This window comes from Bremia lactucae, linkage group LG18 (assembly GCF_004359215.1).
Source record: "Bremia lactucae strain SF5 linkage group LG18, whole genome shotgun sequence".
NCBI classification, from domain to species: Eukaryota; Oomycota; class Peronosporomycetes; order Peronosporales; family Peronosporaceae; genus Bremia; species Bremia lactucae.
In genome coordinates this window covers 70,577-96,167 of record NC_090627.1, presented here as the reverse complement: position 1 = coordinate 96,167, position 25,591 = coordinate 70,577, and the positions used below count along the sequence as shown (strand labels likewise).

Below are 25,591 nucleotides of genomic sequence, written 5' to 3'. Positions count from 1 at the left end.
AGGAGATAGACCCTAAATTTAGCCAATGCATATTTCATGGCAAGGAGTTCCTTGTCATGCACTGGGTAATTGCGTTCAGCTGGTTGCAGCTGACGCGATTGGTAACAGACGACGCGCTCCGCGCCGTCTTTATCGTATTGCATTAACACACAGCCGATTGCGAAATCGCTGGCGTCACAGACCACATGAATTGGTACGTCTTGATCTGCAATCGGCAAGATAGGCGATTGCATCAAGCTTTGCTGGATACCTTCAAATGAACGCTGACAATCAGCGTTCCGTAACCATTTCTCGTCTTTTTCTAGGAGACGAGAGAGATGAACTGTCATCTCTGCATAATTGCGAGAGTACTTGTGCAAGTACGCCGCTCAACCAAGAAACTTTCTAAATCCCTTGACATCGACTGGAGTTGGCCAGTCGTGATTGCCTTGATCTTTTCGGGATCAGGGCGCACGCCATGTTTGCCGACGATGCACTCAAGAAGTGGTATTTCGCTTGCAGCGAATATACACTTCTTGAGATTTGCGTACAACTTTTGCTTTCGCATAAGTGTAAGAACCTGACGAACGTGAGTTTTATGAAATTCCACGTCCGTCTTTCCGTCCATGGCCCGGCTCTGGACGAATACATCGTCGAAATAACTCGGTGCGAATATCAAGTTTTAATAATTTGCTAATATTTTCTCGCACCGGTCTCAACAAATTTGTTACGCATATGTTAAATGTTGTAGGTGCGTTACTAAGCCCCTCAGGCACCACAAGCCATTCCCAGAGCATCCCACTGGGAGTGCTCACTGCTGTCTACGGGATGTTTTGTATACGGATAAGGACCTGATAAAATCCATCGATCAGATTCATAGACGAAAAGATCGTACTCTTAGACATATTATCTATGATTACGTCTTTTCTAAGTATCGGCGTTTCAGCGGGTACCGTTGCAGCATTCAGTTTGTTGAATGCGTGTGCGAGCACTATCCGCCACCCTCCTGTGGCCTTTCGCACACAGAAGGTCGGAGAGCTATGTGGGGAGGTTGACTCCCTTACATGGGCCCGCTTTTAATTGATTCATAAAGAATTAATCGATCGCAAGTACTTGTTCACGAGGCAGTGGCCACTGCTACACGACACAGTATAACGCGCCCGGTTTGAGCTCGATCTCATGTCGAGTGCCTTTATCTTTAGGCAACTCGCATGGAACTGCTTCAGGGAATGCATCCCTGAATTCCATCAAATCCTTGTATAAAGGATTTGTCTTAAGAAACTCCCAGGTTTGAGTAGTATATATCTCAATCCGAGTCTTCACATCGAGTACACTTCGTCCATCAATGAGCTGCTAAGAATCCGTTCGTTCTTGCGCCCCACAGCAGTGCGGCTTCGTTGACGTATTGACAACTGGAAAAGGAGGAGAAGCAGGTAAAAGAAAGAAAATGATAACTTCATTTCACAACAGTGCTTTGGAATGCTTCTCAAATGCAATGAACACAGGGCATTTCTGTAACGGATCTACCTTGCTCCTTAAGTCAGAGAAAGATTCATCGACTCAAAGATTCGCTAAGTTCTCTAGAACTAATAAGTTCAACAATTCAGAAAGTCGTCCAAGCTCGTAAAACTGAGTGAATCCTAGTTCAAGGGATTCAGAGGCTCGTAGAACCAAGTGGCAACTAGTGCCGGAGAGTATATATCGTAAAAAGGATTATTTCTCTCACGGATCAATGCGCATGCCGTAGGAAGGCACTAGACGCTTTAAGATCAAAAGAGGAACTAAACTTTACTACATTATTTAAAATCTAGACACCCTAGCTAAAATAAATAGATTTCGGCCGTCAGATTTATATCGGCGGCTACCACATATGTTACCCATAATAAACGGAATTTATTCATTCACTATTTTAAGTAGAATAAACGGGAATTATACCCATAAAGTGAATGTACCACAACAACGGTTCACCAGCCCCAATACAAAGCATATATGTAACCGGGTGTATCGTTACATAAAATTAACACTCAAAGGTTGTTAATTAATATATTATCTAAAAGGTAAATAATATTTGGAGGATATTACTTTATATAGTAATGTTCAGAAATCTTATCCATAAAGAGGTACTAAACTAATTATGGACCGAATGCCAAAAAGGGCAACGGTCGCGGGTCCGACATTGTTGCCAAAATGCAACAGCGAGGCGGACCGCAAAAAAACGGTCGGGTTCGGTAGGGGCGCAACGCCCTACTGATCAAGGAAACTCAAGAGAATTTGCAAATCTTTTGACTAAAGTTGCTCCAGACACACAATCATTATGTGTCTCTGCACCTGGTGATGAGGTATCCCTCATCACCTTAAAGTTAAAAGTGATATAAATGATTTGTCACACAGAGCCCTAGTGGACTTCAGAGCGTCGAATAATTTTGCTCGTCGCCAGGTCGTAGGCTCAAATATGTTGAGCGCGACATCCCTCCAACGAGGATGACGGTGCGTCTAGTGACAGGCGCATCGATAACAGTAATGAAATGCGTAGTAAAATTTCACTAGACGTTAAGAGATTTACAGTACGATAATGATTCCATCGTACTGGATTTGGATGACAAATTTGGTGTCATCCTAGGTTTACCTTGGCTCAAAAAAAATGAGCCAAGAATCAGCTGGCAGCATCGATCCGTTAAGATGCCTGCCACTTGCTCATCAGATGGCCATCTGATGAAAGTCTTGGAGCGTCCGCAAGCGTGTGGATGTACTACGAGTGAGTGCGATGGCCTCACTTGTGGTACGGTCGTTAGTACAACTGCACAAGATCACAGTGTGATTACTAATCACCCTTTGAAGTTAGCTGCCGGCGGCTGTGCGAATGCACAGGCAGCGCCGAAGGTCCACCACTCGAAGAAGTCGATTGGATTGAGACATGAATGTACGCCTAGCGGGCGACATTCAAGGAGTATATCGGTTGCCCCAAAGGGACAACACGATGATCCTATGCGAGTCGAGTGTCGACCGTAGAGGACCCGACTGTGATAGCGCAATCACACTCGGAAGACGTTAAGGGAAGAGGTAACCACGTACTTGAGGAGAAATCTCCTCAAAATAGTTGAAGTTACTAGACTTCAAGATCCCGAGGCATTGATCCCTCGGCAGCCTGTGGATAAATCCCAGGAAGAAACCGAGACTTTAAATGTCTTGGTTAGTAACGGTTCGAGAGTAGGCGCTTATACTCTTGATCTGTATGCGCCTCCGAAGTTAACTTCGGAGATAACTCAATTACCAACCCTAGAACCTAAGCGGTTCTTGAGAGATCTGCATGGTGGTAAAATCAAGCAGATCTGCGTACTCGTCACAGAGGACGATTACGTAACCACAATTCGGTCAGCGGTATTTTTTGCAGGAAAGTCCGTGACGTGACGGCAAGCGCTCAGAATACTAAAATATGCTGACCATAATGGTCGCAAAATTAATGAACGCTTTAGTGCTGGAGATAAAGTACTATCAAGTACTGTTACTCTACCTAAAAATGCAATTTCTGTACTACCTGGAGGTACTGCGAAATTATTGTCGCGTTTTATCAGGCCGTTTACGGCGGTCGGAGAGGTTGGAGACCTGAATTTTAGGCTCACCCTTCACCCGTATCTGAAAACGCACCCCGGATTTTACGTGGGTCGTTTGAAACGGTTTGTTGATTCTGAAGGGTTCACATACCCCCATCCGTGTAAGGAGACGTTAGTGACGCCGACTGTGACTCGAGCGTCGATCTGGTGAGGGAGACGGGGAAGGTGTAAGACTTCCAGCCGAATGACTCCTCCGACCCCAATAAGGACTTTGAGAGCGAGGGGGAGGATATTACGCGTGTAACGCATATTTCTCAGCATCATCTTTTCCAAAAGTTCCAGCCGAAATTTCAGGCGTTCGTAACCGTGACGATCCTTCGTGCGGACATGAAGATACGGAGTCAGTCGAGAGACTTGACTTTCGAGACCCTTAATCCGTCCCTCAGCAGCGTTTAGCGCCTGCAACTGATCGAATGCGGGATAGGCTACCGCAAGCAGGTCGCCACTCCTATTGAACGCCACCTGCAATGATGGATGCTGCTGGGAACCAACGCTTCCTTGTTGAAAAACTGGTTGCCCACCGCTCCGTGCAGCGGAAGCATCAAAATCCTCGTCTAGTGGAGAGGATTTCCGAAGAGCGTTGACTCGTTGGAACCGGTCGACGCGCTGCGCGCCGGCGTACCGGGTCTGGTGTCTGCCTACGAGAAGGAGCACCGGTTGTCGGTTCGCTAGTTACGGATGGACTAGCAGGAGCGATGTGAGTAGAAGAAACAGGGGTACAGTACCGCCCATGAATTCTTTCACACGCAAATGAGCGAAGTTAAGTCCCTGCGACGGTTGCTTTGCCACAACAGAATGTGGCTGAAAGCGGCGCTGAAATTTCGCTTGGTAATGGTCGGTGATTCATTCGAATGCAACACGACCGGGATCGGGAAAACACGACCATGTGATTTCCCATGGGCCTTCCACGAACTATAGATGCCGTTATTTATGCATATTTAGAACAGCGCGCTCTAGGAGCGACGAACTTCTTCCATCCGATTAAGGTATTTCGGATGGAGGTGGCATTGGTGGTATGGCACCAGTCACATAGCCACGTTAAACGCGACTGGCTTGTGACACCGACTGGACATGCTCACGAGCCGTCGGTGGAGCTTTAAGCCCCGGCTTTTTGCGTCAGACCCATTGTGAATGACGCTCTGAGCGACAGCTTTTGTGGTCCCACCCAACTGAGAAGCAGCTGCGCCTTTATAAGCAACGCTCGCATGACTGGTCGCTGCGCTAGCTGGCGCAGACGACGAGACAGTTGCTGTTGACGAAAGGCAAGTTGGCTTTCCCTTCGTAACGTCGGGCGTCTCCATGCTAGGAGCAATGAGTGAAGTTTGGATGGGCAATAAAGTGCCATCATTCTTCCATATTAGCTCGCTGTACTCATTACTACTATGAGGTGATGGCAGCGGTGTCAACTCATTGTGGTCAACAATGAGCGACGGATTTACACCCTCACCGTGAAAGTGGGATGGATCATTCAGCCCAATTAACAGCGCAACAGCAGCATTTCTGTCGGCGTTGTAACTGTGGCACTGAGCAACGGCGGCGTGTTAACGCGGCGCTTACACTTCGTGCGTGGTTGTGAGGGCGAGCAACGGCGGCGTGTTAACGCGGCGCTTACACTTCGTGCGTGGTTGTGAGGGAGACGACCCATCATCTTTGTCCAGTTTAGGTGGCATAGTTGGTGCCGTGTGAGGGCACACAGGTCTCTAGAAACTGAGAGGACTAAAGCGGTGCGTAAAGCGGCTCGCTGTCTCTCGTTCCTCTTTGACAAATTTGCAAAATGTAAGTTCGTTCTTATAGAGGGGATGGTGTGACGGATAAAAGTTGCCCTATGTTTCAAAATCCTCGTTACTTTGTGTACTTAAGCGGATGGTGTATTACTTCAGTGAGGTAATTAGTCCCACCACTTGGGTGTGGTTCACATTGTGACCCACCCTTGTGTATGTGATGCACCTGAGGGTATTCACATTAACAGGATGACGGCTGGTGTAACGGGGCACTGCGACTTGTACTGTTTCAGTACAAGTCCACTTCACACTGCTTCAGATGTGAGTGGTGCCTCCCGTTAGGTGACGTACACTGTACGTATAGAGGAAGACTTCTCTTAAGGCAAGTTAGCTTAAGAGGGTAAAATGAAAAATGTATTAATATAGTTAAGTGTCTTTTTAATCTATCTTTGTAAATGTTAACTTAACTATAAACTAATACTAAACATGTAAATGAATTCTTATCTATCTTATCTTGTAACTCTCTTTGATTACTTCTACAGCTGATTAGTCTGCGGAATAAATAGACATAATGGCCTATACCTATTTATGGATAAGATTTTTGAACAGTACTATATAAAATAAAATCCTCCAAATATTATCTACCTTTTAGATAATATTTATTAACAACCTTTTAGTGTCAATTTCATGTAACGATACACCCCGTTACAGCTGGCGTCATCTAAGATACGAGGTATTCTAAAAAATGAAACGCTCGCAATACATATCAGTGCATATCTACAAAGATGGCATTTATGATCGGTTAAATTAGGATTTATGTTAATACTATTATTTATTTTTCTGTCTAAAACTACTTTTTAGTTCACAAGTGCGCACGCGGAGCCGGATCACCGGTCCCGTGACGTCACTCAAATTAAGGCTTCTAGCTCGTTAGATGAGGTCGCTTAGGTGCCCACCAACTACCGCACTGTACGTGAGAGAAGACGGTGAAACGCTCCCTCACTGTGCTCAGAAGGTGTGTGCTAGTAGTGCGTGGCAGCTTAAAATAGCGCCCGCCTACAACTTGGCACCAGGTTGGACATGTTCACAGCGGATCATTCGTAGACCGATAGTCAGACTAATCAAGTCGCACTGCTAGTCAAGCTAAAAAAAATCTCAAAAGTGATTAAAAAATAATTAATAAATTTGTCTAGTCTTAGAGGGAAGTGTTGAATCATAATTAACTGATTGACTCGTGCGGTCCTTAGTGTTGCGCGCAACTTCGTTCCGCATGTAGGCATTCATTTTTTTAGTGAAGTGAATGTGTATTGCTGAGCAAAAATAAGCCAAAAACGTGACATTAACATTTTAAAATTTTTATACAAATACATGTATGTACGCAGGTTAAATGATTTTGCCAATTTTTTTCAAAAGGATTTTCTGTAAACTTTTGAAAATTCCGTGGTTCGCATTTTTATGCAAATATTAAGGGGTAGAGATAATTTTTTGTCTGGTAGCTTTTTGAAGGCATCGTCTCGCCCTTGGCAACATTTATCTTCTCTGCCATTGTGTACCCATCGCAACCTAAAACACTTGGGAATGGAGATATCGGGCATAATGGTGCTTGGTCCATTTCAAGTATTGCCATGACAATTAATTTTTTTGCGGTCTGATAGTGCATAAGAGCAGGATAAGGACACTCCACAACACAATGCAGGCGTGACTGGACAGCCGCGTCGATTTTCCACCCGGCTTTTTTCCTTTCCACCTCTTTGCCGTGTCCAGCCTCGTCGTGAAGCCACATGAGATACGCTATTGCTGAGACCGGAGCGACCACATACAAGAAAGAAAGGGAATGGGCCAGTTCGGGGGTGTAGACGGTCCAGTCAGATACAAATTTAAAGACAGTTGCGAGAAGCCGGGCTCGAGAACGCCACCTCCGTTAGTAGCGATCAGCCCTAGCCAGCAAATTGCGAGACATAAGCTCCGTCGAACAACACGAAAGGCCGGAACGTGCACAGGTCGGAAGTTGGCGTCCCGACGTGTGGACTTGGAAGAAGACTGCTACTAATCGGTACTTTTACGAGACGTTCTGTTGCCAGCGCTACGTCGCACGTTGTAAAGAAGCATTTTAAAAACTAACAAGGTGCTCTTTTTGCTGCATGCGCAGGTTAAATTACTAAAGCATTGAATGATGCTGAAGGCGCTGCTCGATTGCATCCGCAGACTCTTGAGCCGCATCAAGCCCAAGGCTTCGAGTCAACAACAGCGCCGCACGGTCAATGGCGCGAATATTGACATTGAAGAGGCACTGGCCGAGCAGCTCGAGATGCAACGGATTAGCGGTCGCGCACTCTCGTCTACCGCGAGCATTGCGGCTGCGTTACGCTACCGTCCGCGCGAGACCATGCCGGTCTTTTCGACACATCTTAGCAATAATGAACACCGCGAGCCGTCCGATCCGGCAATAGCAACTGCGGTACAAGAGATGCAGAGCCTTACTCCCACTATGAATCGAATGAAAATCAGTCGCGCGAAGTCACCAGTTGAGCACAGGCGGGAACCGTCCGGTCGACTCTCGTCTAGTAGCTCCTCCTTTGTGAAAATTCCCGAGGCCGTGTCGGAGAATGGCGAGCCGGAGCAGAAGGCGGACACAAAACAGAAAGAGGTGGCACCCGAGCGACAGTCCGAGATGAAGCCCCGCCGGTCGTCAATCTTTGACGTGCGCTCGGAGTGGATCTAGAAGAGAAGCAGATTTCTACTAGTTGGGTGAATACCCCCCGTCATATCTGTATTTAGAGGGAAAGCAGCGTTGACAGGCGAGTTTCAATAGGTCAAAATAGTATCGTATTATAGACGGATTTGCGTTTCATGTTTTGAACAGTGGGCGGTCGCTTTGTTAAAACTTGCGTTTTAAGATTTGTCGGCGTTACTGCATTCAATTGATCTCATATATGATTGGGAATGGCACTATTTCAGTTTACCGCCCTTTTTTTCCTTGCCATCGCGATGTAAGAACACCATTTAAGCTCACCGGTATCGATACCGCGCTGCAAGCTGGTTTTGGCGGGAATCGAGAGTTTGGGTTTTGGCGCTCATTTTCAAGCAGAGTGCGAGCCTCAATCAATAATCAATTATGTTGGATCACCTTTTGCCGCTTATCTATCGCGAATACAACTTCTATGACGAGTCGAACAAGGAAAACTATGGATATGTCATCCGTCGACGTGCACGACCCGTATCGTCAGAAGAATCGCCTATATTGCGAACGCCTCGCCGTCCTTCGAGACGTCGCATGTCCGACACAAAGACAGAGGACTCTGCTCGCGGTGTCAAGCGTCGGCGCGAAAACTCTGATGATGAAAGTGAAGTACGGAAAGGCGTCAAGAAACAAGTCACTGCAGAAAAGATAAAGGAACCTGTAGTCAGCAGTCACAGCGTCAAGCGGCGACGTGAAGCGTCCGATAGCGACAGTGAAGAGCGAGGAGCTAAAAAACAGAAGCTGAAGAAGCAGGTAGCAACTAGTGAGAAAGTTATGAAAGAAGTGGTGAATCAGGAACACGAGGAGAAGACAGCGGAGAAAGAGGTTGTAGAGAAACAAACCGAGGAAGACGACAAGAAGACCGAGGACCAGGAAAATCATGCGCAGAAAAGCGAGGAGAAAGTGAAAAATATTGATGAAGCGGACTCGATACAAAAGTTGACAGAATCGGTGACACCCGTGAGAATGCGTCAGGAATCCAAAATTTCTGCGAAGAAAGTATCTCGAAAGGTGAAAAAGCTGAAAACAAAGTCGAAGAAGATTATCCGAAAACCGGTCAAAGAAGTCAAGAGCACAAAACCCAAGCGTCAACCGTTGCAGGACATTACCCACTTGTATGTAAATGAGCACTCGCGTCTGTACGAACGTCAGCAGCGCGAAGAGTCCGTCAAGAGACTATCAACCTCCGTCACAATTCGTTTCTTCTAGGTACGTATCCAGGATCCCGTGCAAGATTTGATCTGCGTCGGCTCACGCATTACACGAAAGTCTTTAGAATAGCCTATTTAACGTCTCACCAGCGCACCACAAACGCGCGGGACATTATGCAAGATACCACCATGGCAAAGTCAAGCTCTCAAGAATATCATTATCGTTCTCACAAGAATTTCTGTCTCTCAACGCACCTCATCACGTGCGACGTGTAAGCGGAATGGGACTATGTTCTCCTTCGGATCAGGTCTCCTTCGGATCAAGTCTCTTTTCTTTGTGGTCTCAAGACCAATGGATCAAGCCACTTCTTCCTCCGAAATTCTCCTCTCTGTCGCTTTACGCTCTGGGATTGCTAAACCTCATCACGTGTACAATCACATGACGCGTTTCTCCGACGCTTTCAATCGACGGGCCCAGCAAACGTTGCACCTCATTTCGTGCGCGTATCAGCTCTAGACATCGTCTGGATTCACCATTACAAACGGATTCCACTGCTCACTCAACCATTCAGCGTAGCAGCACCTCATTGCGTGCATGCTATGGCTGTGGATGCAGTGCGTGGTGGACTTCGTTGTCAAGTCTTCGTGGCCGAGTCGTCTCGTACCGTGACTAGATATGCACCTCATTACGTGCGTGTTTAGTAACGGTGCGATGACGCATCGATCTCGAGACTTGACGCGTAATGCTGAGTTCAAGCGCGGTCTTGCTTGTGTTGAGAAATTTTGGAGATTTCCTTTCCGCATTAAGTACATTCTTGTGTACCCTTTATATCTTTTGATGACGACAACAACAATGAAAGGGAGATCTTAGTTGCTTTATTAATACCTAAATGTAATACAGCGAGATTCAGTTTCGAAAAGTTGCTGATCCAAAAAAAAAATGTACTGAAAAAAAGTGTTTCATTTAATGACGCCAGCGCCGAGACCTTTGCTTCCTTCACTACTGGCAAATGTACAGAGCACAGGCATTGTCATTGATGCTTTGGCTTCCTGTTCGTCGAGAGTTTTGCTAATGCGCCGAGCCAGCAATTGAGACGGATATTCAACAAGTTGGTACGATGCTGTGGTCAGCAACGCAAGCATTCCAAGGCGCGAGAAGAGACGACAGTAATAGTCCGTTTGGAAATTCAAACGCTCGTTGTATATGACAAAGCCATGCAACAAGTAGACGGAAAAACTCACTTTTCCCCAAAACCGCAGAAAATTCCATTCCATCATTCTCGATAGTGGCGACGGCAAGAGCAATTCACAGACCAATAAGATGGTCAATAAAACGCTCGTGAATGGAAAACCAGGCGATTTAGGTGCCACGTTTTCATGGATCCAAACGAAAAAGAGGCCACGAAACACCACGCTTAGAAACAGACCCAGGGCCGTGAGTTCAATCGCACGCAGCACAAGCGTGTGAAACCACTGAAACTGAAACTTCCTAGCTTTGATCCACGTATCGAGCTTGACAAAGATCACGGCCGCCATCGATCCTGCCAAGAACGTTGGTATGTGCGGCAATAGCCCCGTGTGGCTCGTGCGGTACTCGGTCCAGCCTTGAGAGATCACCCAATAGTAGGCCGGAAGGTACGCAATCCACCACAATCTCCGCAACACGATCGTACCATACACAAATACGGGTATGCAAAAGTAGTAGGAAATCTCTAAAGGCAGCGTCCAAAAGACAAAGTAGCGGGAGTGGAACTCAAACGTCAGCGTTTTGAAGAGATCGAAGGCTGTGGGATTATCACCTAAGTAGTAGTGCCGTCTCGAATCCACATCCATAAACCACAACACGACGCATGTGATGGCAAAGAGCGGATAGACGCGAAAAAAGCGCTTGCAAAAGTAATCGGCTAGCACATAGAGCCACTTGCGCAGCCCTGCTCGTTCATGCACAAGGCGAAGACTTTTTTTCATAAAGAGCCACGTGAGTAAGAATGACGAGAGCACAAAGAACGAGTCGACGGCCACAGCGCCAACATTAATGTTTTTTAAGTATTCAGGCACGTGCTGCGCGAAGACCAATAAGGCAGCGAGACCACGCACGCCGTCGAGAAACAGGATTTTGGACGCCACAAGTGCTTTCGTAGCCTTCACGTGGATATGATGACTGCTACTTTTACCCTCTTCCTGGACTAGCAGTGGATGGTCTTCAGGCGGGGGCTGCAACTCGTCGGCGTTGTTAGTCTCATCCTCGACATTGTGTTGCATTCTTGTGAACTTAAGTAAATTGCTGGACAATTGCAAAGTGAAGAGAACACCTGTCACAGCAATAGACACCTAACCACGTCTTAAGCGAACATTGTTTAAACAGAAAGTATTTTAAATGACGAAGTATTTTGTCATCTATTTTTGTGGATCCTCATGCTTATAGTGACGCGTATTGATTTGAGGCAATGTTGGAAATTAGACGTTACGGAAAAGATACTGACCGCATATGGTGGCAAACATAGATATCTACTCACCTTACCTCCTGGTCGCACGTCGACCTTCACTGTAGTCGCAAAGCTGTGCACAAACAAGAGGGTTTAGAAGCTGGCAACATCTATTCAAGGCAAATCGTGTGACATTGTCATTGCGTACCTGGTCCCAAATTCTTCGCGATGATGCACCATAAGCTGTATTTGAGGTCCGCCTCATTGCTACGGCGCTTGAAGATAGAATTGACGCACACCTATTTCGTGAAAGCATTACAAGTGGATGACAGATTTTTGAAGAGCAATGCCTCCTTCGTAATGGCGTACCGAACGATCCCTCAGTATTTAAAAGGTCGACGTTCAGGCAAGAAGTTCGACACGTTCGTAGGAAGTAGATGTAGTCAATTACAAAACTGCCGCAACTATTGAACAAGAGTTTGTGAATGTGATAAAGAAGGTTTCAAGCTAGTCGGCCTCGTCTAACTTACCTGTGAAGCGGTATTCATGCGTCGAAATATGGCTTGCCTTTGTGTCGAAGGTCCTGCGCAATTCAAGCAGCTTGTTTCTGTATTGAAAACAGATAGCTGTCCCCTTCCTTTTAATTGAGCCACTTCCATGAAATTGCTATTGGAATGAGACAGCTTCAGAAGAGCGAGAAACTGAGTAAACTGATAAAAACATCTCAAGCAAGATTTGTACCAACCTTGAAGGTTCTCTCTTAGGACAATCTCCAGTTGCATCTTCAACAGAACGACGACGATGTATAAAAAAGGTCAGAAATCCCTCGGATAACTTATCCTTACATACAAAATAACCGTGTAGAACTTATAGATTTCGACCTTAAAACATTCAACTTAATTGACTCCAATAACTAATAGACAAGTATAACTGATAGAAAAGATGCTACAAGTTATCCGAGGGAGGACTGTAATGATTTATCTTCTTCACATTGTTCTCATAGGAATTGTTCCTTTTATAGAAAATAATATTTATGTAACGTTGAACACGATGGTCGAAGCACTCATTTATCGCAACTGGCAGCTTTGTCGCTATCTCTCAATTGAGGCGTAAGATATATATGAAGCATTCATTTGTCTCAAGCGACACAGTGTCAGTAAGTGCATTGTCATTACAAATCTGCCTTTTCTATTTCCTTAAAATTTTCTTAAGCAGGACGGAGCTTCTACGCGGATGCAAAATCTACTAGCGACGATTATTTGTAATTTTTGCCGTCTTGGTTAGAGTCAACAGATCAGGGTATGGTTATTGGCACAACTTATTTCAAGTGAATACCAAACAATTTTTTTAATCTTTGCCTGCTCTGAATCAGCCACCTTCACCTTCGCATGATTGCGCGCCTGTAATTTATGCGATATCAAGAGCATCGATGTCGCGAAGGCGACTTTTACGGCTTGATATTCAATCGCATCGATTAAAGCAAAAATATTTTCTGTAGTGCAGAAATCCTTGCATGCGTTTGGCTTTGACGCATCGTTTCTGTGTCATAAATTAGCCTTGCGATGCAAATTCTGCACCTGTATTTACTTAATAATTTCTACTTGAAATTTCCAATATTACCGTACATGGCAATATCGTAGCAACAAGACAACAGTACTGTTGATTGGTGGATTTAAGGTTTCAGTTGCCCGCCAATTGCTGCCAGACGCAATAATGAGCGGTGCACAAGAAGTCGCTATAAAATAGCTTTAGATATTATATATGGTGCGACTATGGCAACAGACGTTTTGTCTATGCTGTAACGGGGTGTATCGTTACATGAAAGTAACACTTAAAGGTCGCTTAAAAAGCAATATCCGTTGCGGAACAGGAAAACTTTAGCTTGAGACAGGCTCAAGCTAGTTCGTCATCCTATCGTCCTTCAAGACGACACGAGCTTGGAGTTCCAGAACCTAAATGAACCTCACTTATGTCGAAAGCGAGAAACCTCGCTTTTCGAATAGTTAGCGATTGCAGCAATGCATCGCTGTCAAAAGTTAGGACACTACGCTCTTGAGTGCAGTGCCCCAGGCCCAGGCACAGTACCGAGAAGTACTGAACGTTTTTATGGACCGAATGCCAAACAGGGCATTGGTCGCGGGTCCGACATTGTTGCGAAATCGCAACAGCGAGGCGCAAAAAAACGGTCGGAGTCAGTAGGAGCGCAACGACCTACTGATCCAGCAACCTCAATAGAATTTGCAAATCTCTTGACAAAAGTTACTTTAGGAACTGTCTGCACCTGGCGATGTAGTACCCCTCATCACCTTGAATTTAAAGGTGGCAAATGATGATTTGTCACTTGGAGCCCTAGTGGACTGAGTGGCATCAAATCCCTCTATTCGTCGCCGGTCACTAGAGGGTCGTAGGACCAAATATATTGAGCGCGACATCCCTCCGCCGAGGATGACGATGCGTCTAGCGACAGGCGCATCGATAACAGTGATGAAATGCGTAGTGAAACTTCACCACACGTTGAAAGATTTACAGTACGATGAGGATTTCATGGTTCTGGACTTAGATGACAAATTTGATGTCATCCTAGGTTTACCCTGGCTCAGAAAACATGAGCCAAGAATCATCTGGCAGCATCGATCCGTAAAGATGCCTGCCACTTGTTCATCAGATGGCCATGTGATGAACTCCTTGGGCGTCCACAAGCGTGTGGATGTACTACGAATGAGTGCAATGGCCTCACTTGTGGTACTGTCGTTAGTACAACTGCACAAGATCACAGTGTGATTGCTAATCACTCTGTGAAGTTAGCTGCCGGCGGCTGTGCGAATGCACAGGCAGCGCCGAAGGTCCACCACTCGAAAATGTTGAGTGGATTGAGACATGAATGTACGCCTAGCGGGCGACATTCAAGGAAGATACCGGTTGCCCAAAATGGACAACACGATGATCCTAGGTTGAGTAGAGAGTCGACTGTAGAGGACCCGACTGTGATAGCGCAATTACAGTCGAAAGATGTTGAGGGAATAAGTGTACTCGTACTTAAGGAGAAATCTCCTCAAATATTTAATGCTGAAGTGACTATAATTCAGCATCCCGAGGAGTCGATCCCTCGGCAGCCTGTGGATAAATCCCACGAAGAAACCGAGACATTGAATGTCTTGGTTAATGACGGATCAGGAGTAGGCGCTTATGGTAGAGTACCATCTTTTCGTCTATGATCTGATAGATGGATTTTATATCAGAATCCTTATGCGTGAACGGGACATCCCGTACACAGCAGTGAGCACTCCCAGTGGGATGCCCTGGGAATGGCTAGTAATGCCACAGAGGCTTAGTTACGCCCCTGCAATATTTAACAGATGCGTAACAAATCTGTTGAGGTCGGTGCGAGAATTCGCACCGAGTTATTTTGACGATGTATTTCTCGATAACCGGGCTATGGACGGAAAGGCGGACGTGGAAGTTCATAAAACTCACGTTCGTCAGGTTCTTACACTTATGCGAAAGCATAAGTTGTACGCAAACCTCAAGAAGTGTATATTCGCTTCAAGCGAAATACCGCTTCTTGGGTGCATCGTCGGAAAATTGGGTGTGCGCCCTGATCTGAAAGATAAAGGCAACTACTGACTGGCCAATTCGAGTCGATGTCAAGGGACTAAGAAAGTTCTTGGGGCTAGCGACGGACTTACACAAGTACTCACGCAATTATGACAAGATAACAGTTCATCTCTTTCGTCGCTTGAAAAAAGACGAGAAATGGTAGTGGAACGCTTTCAGTCAGCGTTCCTTTGAAGGTATCAAGCAAACTTGATGCAATCGTTAATCTGGTGATTGTAGACCAAGACAGACCATTCCATGTGGTCTGTAATGCCAGCGCTTTTGCAATCGGCTGTGCTTTAACGCAATGTGACACGGACGGCACAGAGCGCGTCGTCTGCTATCAGTCGCGTCGGCTTCAAACAGATAGATGCAATTAAATAGTGCATGACAAGAAACTCCTTGCCATGAAATATGCACTGGCTGAGTCTAGGGTCTCTAATTTGGGAGATGGACCTTACATTGTTTATACGGACCATGCGTCTTTAGGCACGCGGTAAACAGTCCACACCTCTTGCAAAGAATGGCGAGATGGTTGTCTGTCGTCGCGGAGTACAACTTCTCCGTGGAATATACACCAGGACGACTTAATGTCGTCGCTGATGCCCTTGCGCGCCGGCCCAATTTGGAGCCGGCTGTGCAAAACAATAAACCCACTGGTGCAACAATAAACAGTGAGCATGAGCCCAGTGCTCAACAATAAGTGTTCCATCGTCAACATTACTTAACGACGTTAGAGGAGCCCACCAAGAAGATGAGATTTGTAATTTTAATTAGCTAATTTTATAGGTCCGTTTGGAATTATAAACAAAGTTTCAGCACCTAAAGCTGTTTAGAGGTTGATGGATTACCTTGAGATTCCATCACAACGATCCTTAAAAGGATTGTCGAAATTGAAACGATCTTTAACGGATCGATACACAACACGCGATGACTTACTGTATTACAAAGCCATAGCTGGTGAGACACCTCGTTTCGTCCTCCCCACCCATAATGATTTGCATTTATGCATCATGTATCAGAGCCACGATGCACCAGTAAGTGGGCATCGTGGACGTGAAAAGTATTTTCTCACGATAAGCCGCGACTTCTACTGGCCACGCGAGTATGAATTCGTCTGCAAGTACATACGTACTTGCGAAGTTTGTCAACGGGTGAAGCCCAATGCTTCATCTCGTGCTCCCTTACAACCTCTGCCTATTCCGGCAGAGTGTTGGTAGTAACTTCGAATTTCCCGAAGGCGATCACAAGAATGACGGTATCGGTATTCTTGTGCTTGTTGACCGATTCAGCATGATGTTTCATCGTGATGCAGTTCCAGAGTTGATCACAGCAAACGGCTATGCTCGTGTTGTTGCTGACACGATATTTCGACCCCATCGTATACCCCGTGAAGCGGTTTCAGATCGAGACCCCAGATTCACGGCGTAGTTTCGGCAATCTGTGTTCGTATCACTTGGAACACAGTTGAAAATAATATTTTTTGACCATCCTGAAACAGATCCGACAGAACCTGCACATCGTTTTCGAGAAGAGATACTTCGCGTCGCGGGTACGTCCATTCTTTTACCAGTTGTAACGAGCCCTTGCAGATGGTAGAACTTGCCATTCATTTAAGTTATTTTTCTACAAAGCATACACTTTTTTCGTGAACGACTTACGTCATATGCGTATACCCACTTTGTTTGAGAGTTACTCTTATCAAAGGGGGCGGCTCGCACGAGCAAAGATAATCTAACTCTCGCTCATCATGCATTGACTCTATTAATGCATGATGAGCGAGAGTTAGATTATCTTTTCAATGCAAGGATACCAATGTCACTTCAATTAACATTGAAGTGGGCAAACTCAGTAATAGCGATAAGACTGTTACTGTCTTTGAAAACTATGCTAAAAATAATCAGCATCGAGAGCATTAATATTAATGAGAAAAATAATGCTCTCACTAAAGAGGAGGATGACATCTTGGTAGTGCGCACTGGTCGCACTGAAGACAAAAAACAAAACCGAGCCAGCAGGAGAATTCCTGCTGGCTAGAGAAATAGTGGTCCGTTTCGTACATGAATTCAATCGCTGATGGGGTGGACCAATAGAAACGAAACTCTGACAGATATGGAAGAGCAATGTTATTTCATTTAATGTTAATAATCTAGTCCTACTGTCTACGGCAAGCCTACCAAAACATGTAGTGACGAATGTGGGCAGTAACAAAATTACTGCTCAGTGATATCGACCCGTTTCGTACCGCCAAGGCAATGCATACACGATTGATCTGCCCCGTGGGATACGTACGCATCCTACCTTTTGTGCCGGGCGGCCTCTACCCGTACCATCAGCACAAGGCTTGTCCAGTTCCGAATTAAACCGGCACGGTCTTAGGCACTCATCAAAGCCTGTTGGCTTCGAGCCAAAGCCTGAAGGCCCGAGACAAAGCATGATTGTTTCGGGACAGCGTCTGGCTCTCACGAATCAGGCGTTCCATTTATTCTTCCATGGATGAGATCTCTTGACGAGCTGCCAGCAGCTCGTTTTAAATGGAATGACGGGTGTGTTTATTCGTTCGCAAGTTGATCGACTTCAACTGGCGCGCAGTTCTCTATCTGCTCGCGAGACCCACCGTTGACCGTCATTGTTAACTCGCGACGACGGGATCTTGTGAACAACGTCCTTCCATAAACAACGGAGGACGGAAGCTGAGTCACGATGTTGATTCGGGTTCGGAGAATGGGGCGAACTCGATTGCTCTTCCTCATCCACATCTTGACGGATTCAGTGGTGAGAAGCGTTTCCTAGTTGAACGCCTTTTGAAAGCGATGAGGTGAAAGGAGGTTGTGATAATTTCATATCCCTACAGCAAAGATTTGTGCCATAACCTATTTCTGCGACGGGGTACCATTGTTTCGGTACTTGTCAACCTGCACTGATACCGGTGAAGGCGAGGTGCCTCCGAATACATCAAGTACACGATGTGCAGAGAAACGTTTCAAGTAGCTAAGAAGTCTTAGCTATTGAAGGTCAATACAAAGATCCTTATTTTTTTGTTATTTCATGCATATTCATATGAACTCAAGCTAAAAAGTTGACGTATCAAATAAATGATAAAGAGTGATAAGAAACCACTGTATTTTTATTTATTTGATACCTTCATTTTTGGGAGTTACTGAAACCGAGTGGGACTCCTATGAAACACCGTAGGCACATAGCGAACGTTATTCTTCAGGCTGTGAGCATTCCGTCAGTATCGAATTAGAATGACGTGATGGCTTACAAATGTTCTACTTTTGTACCACTGCGATAATGTAGCCTAAGGCTAAGACGCCTGAGGAGCTCGCGGCTCGCGAAGCCCTTAACGAGAGGTATCGTATTCCACACTTCATGGTGCAAGTCGGTGCTTTGTGCGCCTGCATTCGATGAAAGTTACAAATTATTGTTTTCCGATGAAGCGGAATACTAAGATGATTGTATGTTCGTCTGATTAGCTCATTAAATCCGACTCTTGAGAGAACATAAGTCTTCAAGCCAGCGTCGACATGGCGGGCGTTTAACTGGAACGAAACTCCGCTATAATTTCTGAAAGTTAAACGCCGAAGCCAATAAAATTCAGGCATTATACACGTTACGAAAATCTTTCTAGCCAGTGCACTGGGCACTGGTAGCTTGTAAAACTGTGGGCTCAAGCAATACCATGCTCTTAGATCCGCCCGCGCCCCCACATATTGCAGAAAGTATCGTTTGACGCAAGTCGCTCCTGAACGCGGCGTTGAAAATCGTCAAAACGCACGGGCGATATTGGCTGAAGGAGTACCTCGTACTTCCAGTCTTAGACGCGGGGTAACCACGCCAATACGCCAGCTACTTGTGTTGGCCTATAAAACAATGTCACCTCAGAAGCGTCACCACATGTAATTGAAGGTTCCTTCGCTCATCTAGCAGCGCAGGAGGATGTCGAGATATCGGCGTGTGCTCATGTTGCTTTGACGCACGAAGTGCAACGTCTTTGTGAGATTCTCGCTCTAATTAAAAATACCTTGAAGGTGTCCAAACCCGTCTTCTGGTGTTAAAGCGTCAGCAACCTGGGTTAAAGGGCCAGCTGAATATTCTGATGAAGACGTAGAAATCTGTGAAACTGCCGTTTTGCTTCGGCCCAGCCTTAAAATTGCCTTCAAAATCACTTGTGATGTAACGGACTAGGAGCCCGTTTCTTTAGCTCACACTAAATGTTTAACGAGGAAGCGTAGGAAACTACGGAGATTTAAAACTGGACAAGTAATATCAGCTATCTCGGGTACAGTGTATACCTACCTACTTATGTAATATATGTACTTAGCTAAGTCTATCTATGTAAGGGCCTGCTAGATCGCACCTAGCAGGATGTGTGACGATACGTCCCGCTCGCCCCTTAACACAAAATAGCGCACAATTTTGTGTGCGAAACAAAACTAAAAGATAACACAACGTAACTACCAATAGTAGCGTCGACCTTGAAGCGGCGATCGCAGCCAACCATGAGCACCCGAATCGACACCACTTCTCCCACGCCAGCAAACCAGACAGACAATACCGGAACGCGTACCATGACACCGTCGCAGGAAGCGGTGTCCAATATTTTCAGCGGACATAAGCGGGAAGCTCTTCGCGTCTTGAAACTGTCCGACTGTCGTGCGATTGAACGCTCACGTGGGGACAATGAAATGTGGGAAATGTGGTGCCGGTGGAGGCGAACACGCGGCAAGCCAACTGTGACTACGCTTGCCGTGAGAGAAACTTCATTTGACGAGTCGTGGACTGCATTCATCCGCCGGTGAAATACCAAAACTTCTTTTGAGGATATTGTGCCGATGCGCGAAGAGCGACAGCGGTGCTACGACCTCGCAGAGACCCGTGAGAAGGTCTACAAGTTAACATGGGCTGCGGATCGACCTTCTTGTACTGTGCACTGGCGCGACGGATGTCGAAGCTTTTGACGATATGGCGTAGCGCAGCCAAACCGCGCTCAATGAACGGCGATGTTTGCAGAATATCCGTTGATTATTGATCAAAAGGTATGGGAGGAACCTTCACAGATACCGGCGCGTGCATCCTTCGTCTCGAGCAAACATGACCGTGGAGGTTCTTCGCCAAACCCAAGAACTTGTTCCCGGGCGTCGAGTCCCCAACATCGCGAGCAGCTCTACGCTTGAGCTTCCGCTCGCCGCGCGATCGTAGTCGTGTTCCGAAACGTCAACCAGAAGCAGCTCGACGCTCGTGATCCCGCTCGCTGCGCGATCGTAGCCGAGCTTAATATCAGGAATGTCCGCCAGAAGCAGCCCGACGTTCGCGATCCCACTCGCCGCACGATCGTAGTCGTGTGAGATATTCGCAACATCCGATAGAAGTGAGATTCTCACGAGTCGTGATCCGGAGAAAAGCCGAGCAAGCGAACGCGATAACATCGAAATTTCGGGACGGAGCTGTTAGGAGCGTGAGCAGCTCCACGACCAATCTGTCGTAGGTCACTTTGGTCCTTGATACACTCAACAAGCCAGCGTCGATTCCGCGCACTATCAACCAATGGTGGTGGGCCGAACCCGAAAAATCGTTCGAAAAAGCTTCAAGAGGTCCATCGGCGGATGGTCTTCGTTGATTATGATGCTAGTCAACTGCGTGATCTGGCCAAGACTGCGGAAAGCCTTGCTGAGGAAACTTCGTCCGCGGTCGCTCAATTCGCACAGCATCTGGAGTGCCTGGACCAGTCAAATACCGCTCTTCGTCGAAACAACGCAGAGTTGCGGGGGCTGCGTCAGTCCGACCTGCCGAAACCGCCGCGGTATCGGGGACCGCAAAATGCCACCGCAAGAAATCATCCCTCGTCAGAAGAACCACCGGACAGTAACGCTTGAGACGACGACGTCGAAAGTAGGATTCAATCGCATCGATGAAAAAATATCCAGAGTGTAGGCATCGCCTTTAACTATAGTAGTTTTAAACGGACCCATATATCGCGGTGCCAACTTCGTGGCACCGAGGTTCGTGACCGCATCTTGTATTCCAGTAGTTATAAGTGGTACAGAATTACCAACCTTGAACTTTTCAAGGTTCTTACGTCCTCGCTGGTCAGCCGACGACTTTTGTTTGTAGACTGCAGAGGAGATAGCGTCGAGCGCACGACGAACTGTAGTTGGTGCACGAACGCGTCAGTCGCTGTGGAGTCCAACTGTCGAGCGATCTGCGACGGTATAATTTCGGGAACCGCATCGGCGTTTGCTATACATGGCGACGGAACTAATAGCATTGCACGGTGTCCGTAGTTGGTTCGGACTCCTTTCGAGTCGCGGCATCGATGGCAGCTGGGGTATTCTCGCGCTGATTTGCAGCGCGAATTTGTGCAACATTAAGTTAAGCCGTCGAGGTCTATTTGTGAAGACGCTGTCGACACCAATCCATCTGGTGACTCTCACCTAACAGAAGTAGAACTGCTGGTCAATGCAAGTAGAACTGGAACGCGTGGATGGCGCGCGTTATTAACGAAGAAGGGTGTCAACCCTGTCAAAGCATGGACTGCGTTGTTTAGCAAAAACGCGGACATGGGGGGGAACTCACTCTATGATGCAAACGATGTAGCGTAGCTGCGCAACACGTCTTCCAACACGCGAGGAGTTCAAACAGCCGAGGCCATAATGCGGCAGCGGAACGAGGATCCCGATCCGAAACAATCGTGGCAGACATGCCATGATGTCGGAAGACCATGTCGAGGAAGAGAGCCGCTTTCTTCTCCGCTGTGATGGACGCAGCTACAGGCAAAAGGTCCACCTTTTTGCTAAATCGGTCGAGAACCACTAAATTGCCGGTGCGCCCCTGCGCATCGGCAGGTAAGCCATACATGAAATATCTACTCACGGATTTCCAAGCCTCCGTGGTGATCAGAATTGGCAAAGTGGGACCTGTGACGAGTCACACGCTGACAAACTTCACAGGAACAAACCCACTTGCGTAACCACTTGTACTTGTGGGGTCAATTGAAAACCCGCGAAAGCGCATGGTAAGGGGACATACTTTCTTAAAGATGTCCATTGGATGACGCGCGTGTCTAATGAGATGCGCGAAGGGATTGAAAGCATACAAACCATTTACGGGCTTGGGAAGCGCTCATTCCTTAAAAAACCCTCTAATGAGGAAGATGGGCCTCGTCATACACCAAAGACATCCATTATTAGTTGGGAACGAGTTTTCTTGTGGTGGTTGCCCACGCCAACGAATGAGGTAACTCGCTCAAAATCCCTTCACCTCACGGTGATTCAAGAAGCGTTCAACTTGAAACGCTTCTCACCACTTGAAATCGTCAAAGGGTGTGGAGGAGAAAAAAAGATTCGCATTATTCGCCGAACCCGAGTTATAATTGTGACTTGGATCACGTCCTCCGGAATATACGGAAGGACTTTGATCTCCAACGTTCCAATCGTCGCGAGTTAGCGACGACGGTCGACGGTGGTTGTCGCGTACAGTTGAGAAACCATGCGTAGGTTGCGGTTGATCATCTAGCTGCGAACGAATAGACACATTAGTCCATTTGAGGATGAATCAAAGCATCTGTTTCGTGAGAACTATTATATGTTGCGAGATTATTAGGTTTGATTCGGGCCATAAGTCTTTGGCGGATACCTTACACCCTGTTGTTTTGATTCGGAACCGAAAGAAGTCCCGTTCTGATAATACGGGCAGAGACGATTAACGTAGAATTCGTATCCTACGAGGCAGCTCGATCGTGTACGCGTTGCCTTGGCGGTGCAGTACACAGAACGAGCCGACATACCTGGAGAGTAATGCAATACTGCCCACATTCATCACAACGTTTTATGTAGGTTTACCGTAAAGAGTAGGACTAGATTATTAACATTAAATGAAATATCACATTTGTGTCACAGTTCCATTTCTGTCGGTTTATCGTATCAGCGGTGGAATTCGGTACGAAAGAACCGCTGCTTCTCTAGCTAGCAGGAAGTCTCATGCTGATTTGGTTTGTTTTATTTTCAGCGCGCCCGATGTCACTGCGGAGATGTCATTCTTCTCTTTAGTGAGAACATATTAATCGCACTAATATTATTATTTTTGACGCTAAGCATTTCAGCATCGTTATCAAAGTCAGCAATAGCCTAATCGCTATTGCTGAGTTAGCCCACTTCAATATTAATTAAATCAACATTGGTATTGTCCGCATTTACTGTTGAGTCAATGCGTGATGAGGAAGGGATAGATTGTTCTTTGCTCGAGCAAGTGCTTCCCTTGAATAGGAGTCACTCATATACAAGGTGGGTATACGTGGCTTGCGTAAGCCATTCACGAAAAGCGGTGCATAATTTGTTGAGGCATACAACGAATTGTTGATTGCGCAAATTCTTCAATCGGCAAGAACTCGCTCCAACTCGTAAAGAGTGGACGTTTCCGCGAAGTATTCCTTCGAGGATACGAATTGCACGTTCCGTCTGACCATCTGGTTCCGGATGGTTAGAAGCTGACATTTTCAACTGTGTTCCAAGTGATTTGAACACAGATTGCCAAATCTTCGCGCCGTGAACCAGGGGCCTCGATCTGAGATTAGTTCAGGGGATAACTATTGGAGTCGAAATATCGTTTCAACAAAGCCACGAGAATAACCTTTGGCTGTGCTCAATTCTGGAACTGCAGCAAGATGTGCCGTCTTGCTGAAACGATCAACAAACACAAGAATACCATTGATCTTGTGATCGTCTTAGGGAAATCCTAATATTAAGTCTATAGATACGAATCGCCAACACTAGGCAGAGGTCGTAATGAAGCACGGTATGAAGCACTGGGCTTCACCAGTTGACAAACTTCGCAAGAACCTATCTACTCACGGACGAACTCATAGTGGCGTGGCCAGTAAGAGTCGCGACTTATCGTCAGATAATTTTTTCACGTTCACGATGACCACTTATTGGTGATGCGTAAACACAAATCACTATGGGTGGGGATAACGACATGAGGTGTGTCGCCAGCAACGGCTGTGCAATACAGTAACCTATTGCGTGTTGTGTATCGATCCGTTGAGAACCATTACAATTTTTACAATCCTTCAAATATTGTGTGATTTTTAAGGTAATTTATCAACCCTTTTAGACTCTTGTCTTTTTAATAAACTCTTCTTACGTCGCCAAGTAATGTTGACGACGGAACACTTATCGTCGCAACAGTAGGCTCATGCTCACTGTTGATTTGCTCAGCCAGCTCAAAATCGGGCCGCCGCAAATGGGCATCAGCGACGACAATATATCGTCTGGTTTGTATTCCAAGGCGAAGTAATACTCTGCGAATAAAGACCGCCATCTCGCCATTCTTTGCAAGAGGTGTGGACTGTTAACGGCCGGGCAATAATAAGCATGGTCCGTTTAGACAATCAACGGTCTATCCTTCAAGAGGTAGACCCAAACTTAGCCACTGTAGATTTTATGGCATCGAGTTCCTTGTCATGCATTGGATAATTGCGTCTAGCTGGTTGAAGCTGACGTGACTACATGGCGCTAACGGCTGCCCGGCTTACGGCAAGTTCAAACTTCGACCGCTCTCCATTCAAGGTTACTCCAATCAGTGAACCTTGTATGCTTTGCGTGTAAGGTTTTTGGAGGGGCTTGAAAGCTCCCTCGTTCTTCATATAACATGTCCATGTTGGATGGAAGCGCTACCAGGTGTCCAGGGCACATTTTGCTAGTACTGACAACAATACCATTCAACCTACACTGATTACAGTGAAGGTGAGATGCCGCGATTACTTCACGTACGCTGGGGTGCAAATTAAGGTTACAAGTAGCAGATTGTCTTAGCTACTAGAGGTCGTTACTAAGGTTTTAGTATAGAGAAGAATTAAACTGTATTAACATATTAAGTACTTTAGTAACGGTCTTCTATCTACTGAATCTAATATATTTATGACTTACTATGCAAAGCGCCTCTCGTGTCTTGTAACAATTGGCGGGATTGATTTAGACTTAAATCAACCAATCAACAGAACTCATGTCTTATTGCGTCAATATTACCAAATTTGGTAATATTGAAATTATTGAGTCGGAAATCATAAAGGAATTATAATTTGTACTTTTTCTTATTTCCTTCTATAGGAAAGAATATTTATTATTTTTTATAGGTAAAAAGATTTAAGTAACGGGACACCCCGTTACATCATCCATGTGTAGAAGCGATCGCGTGACCTGATTTTCTGTGGATACATTATCTTTGAGTATTCTTTCTCATTGAATTCAGACCCTTTCCGCAAATTCTTATAATCACACCAAAAGTGTAACGGGGCACTGCAACTTGTACTGTTTCAGTACAAGTCCACTTCACACTGCTTCAGATGTGAGTGGTGCCTCTCGTTAGG

At 46.0% G+C, this 25,591-nt stretch overlaps 5 protein-coding genes across 5 annotated transcripts; 3 read left to right on the top strand and 2 right to left on the bottom strand.

The window, feature by feature from the left end:
- Positions 1-7,484: 7,484 nt before the first annotated feature.
- On the top strand, positions 7,485-8,033 carry CCR75_007770 (uncharacterized protein; the record flags this gene model as incomplete). The annotated part of the gene is made up of 1 exon (XM_067965827.1): positions 7,485-8,033. One exon carries the CDS (start codon positions 7,485-7,487, stop codon positions 8,031-8,033), a length of 549 nt encoding a protein of 182 aa, XP_067822247.1.
- A 393-nt stretch (positions 8,034-8,426) lies between these two features.
- Positions 8,427-9,260, top strand: CCR75_007771 (uncharacterized protein; the record flags this gene model as incomplete). Its single annotated transcript, XM_067965828.1, has 1 exon — positions 8,427-9,260. One exon carries the CDS (start codon positions 8,427-8,429, stop codon positions 9,258-9,260), a length of 834 nt encoding a protein of 277 aa, XP_067822248.1.
- Positions 9,261-10,162: 902 nt separating this feature from the next.
- CCR75_007772 (uncharacterized protein) lies at positions 10,163-11,464 on the bottom strand (the record flags this gene model as incomplete). Its single annotated transcript, XM_067965829.1, has 1 exon — positions 10,163-11,464. The coding sequence occupies one exon, from the start codon at positions 11,462-11,464 to the stop codon at positions 10,163-10,165; it is 1,302 nt and encodes a 433-aa protein (XP_067822249.1).
- Positions 11,465-19,727: 8,263 nt separating this feature from the next.
- CCR75_007773 (uncharacterized protein) lies at positions 19,728-20,027 on the top strand (the record flags this gene model as incomplete). Its single annotated transcript, XM_067965830.1, has 1 exon — positions 19,728-20,027. The coding sequence occupies one exon, from the start codon at positions 19,728-19,730 to the stop codon at positions 20,025-20,027; it is 300 nt and encodes a 99-aa protein (XP_067822250.1).
- A 252-nt stretch (positions 20,028-20,279) lies between these two features.
- CCR75_007774 (uncharacterized protein) lies at positions 20,280-20,654 on the bottom strand (the record flags this gene model as incomplete). The annotated part of the gene is made up of 1 exon (XM_067965831.1): positions 20,280-20,654. One exon carries the CDS (start codon positions 20,652-20,654, stop codon positions 20,280-20,282), a length of 375 nt encoding a protein of 124 aa, XP_067822243.1.
- Positions 20,655-25,591: the final 4,937 nt, after the last annotated feature.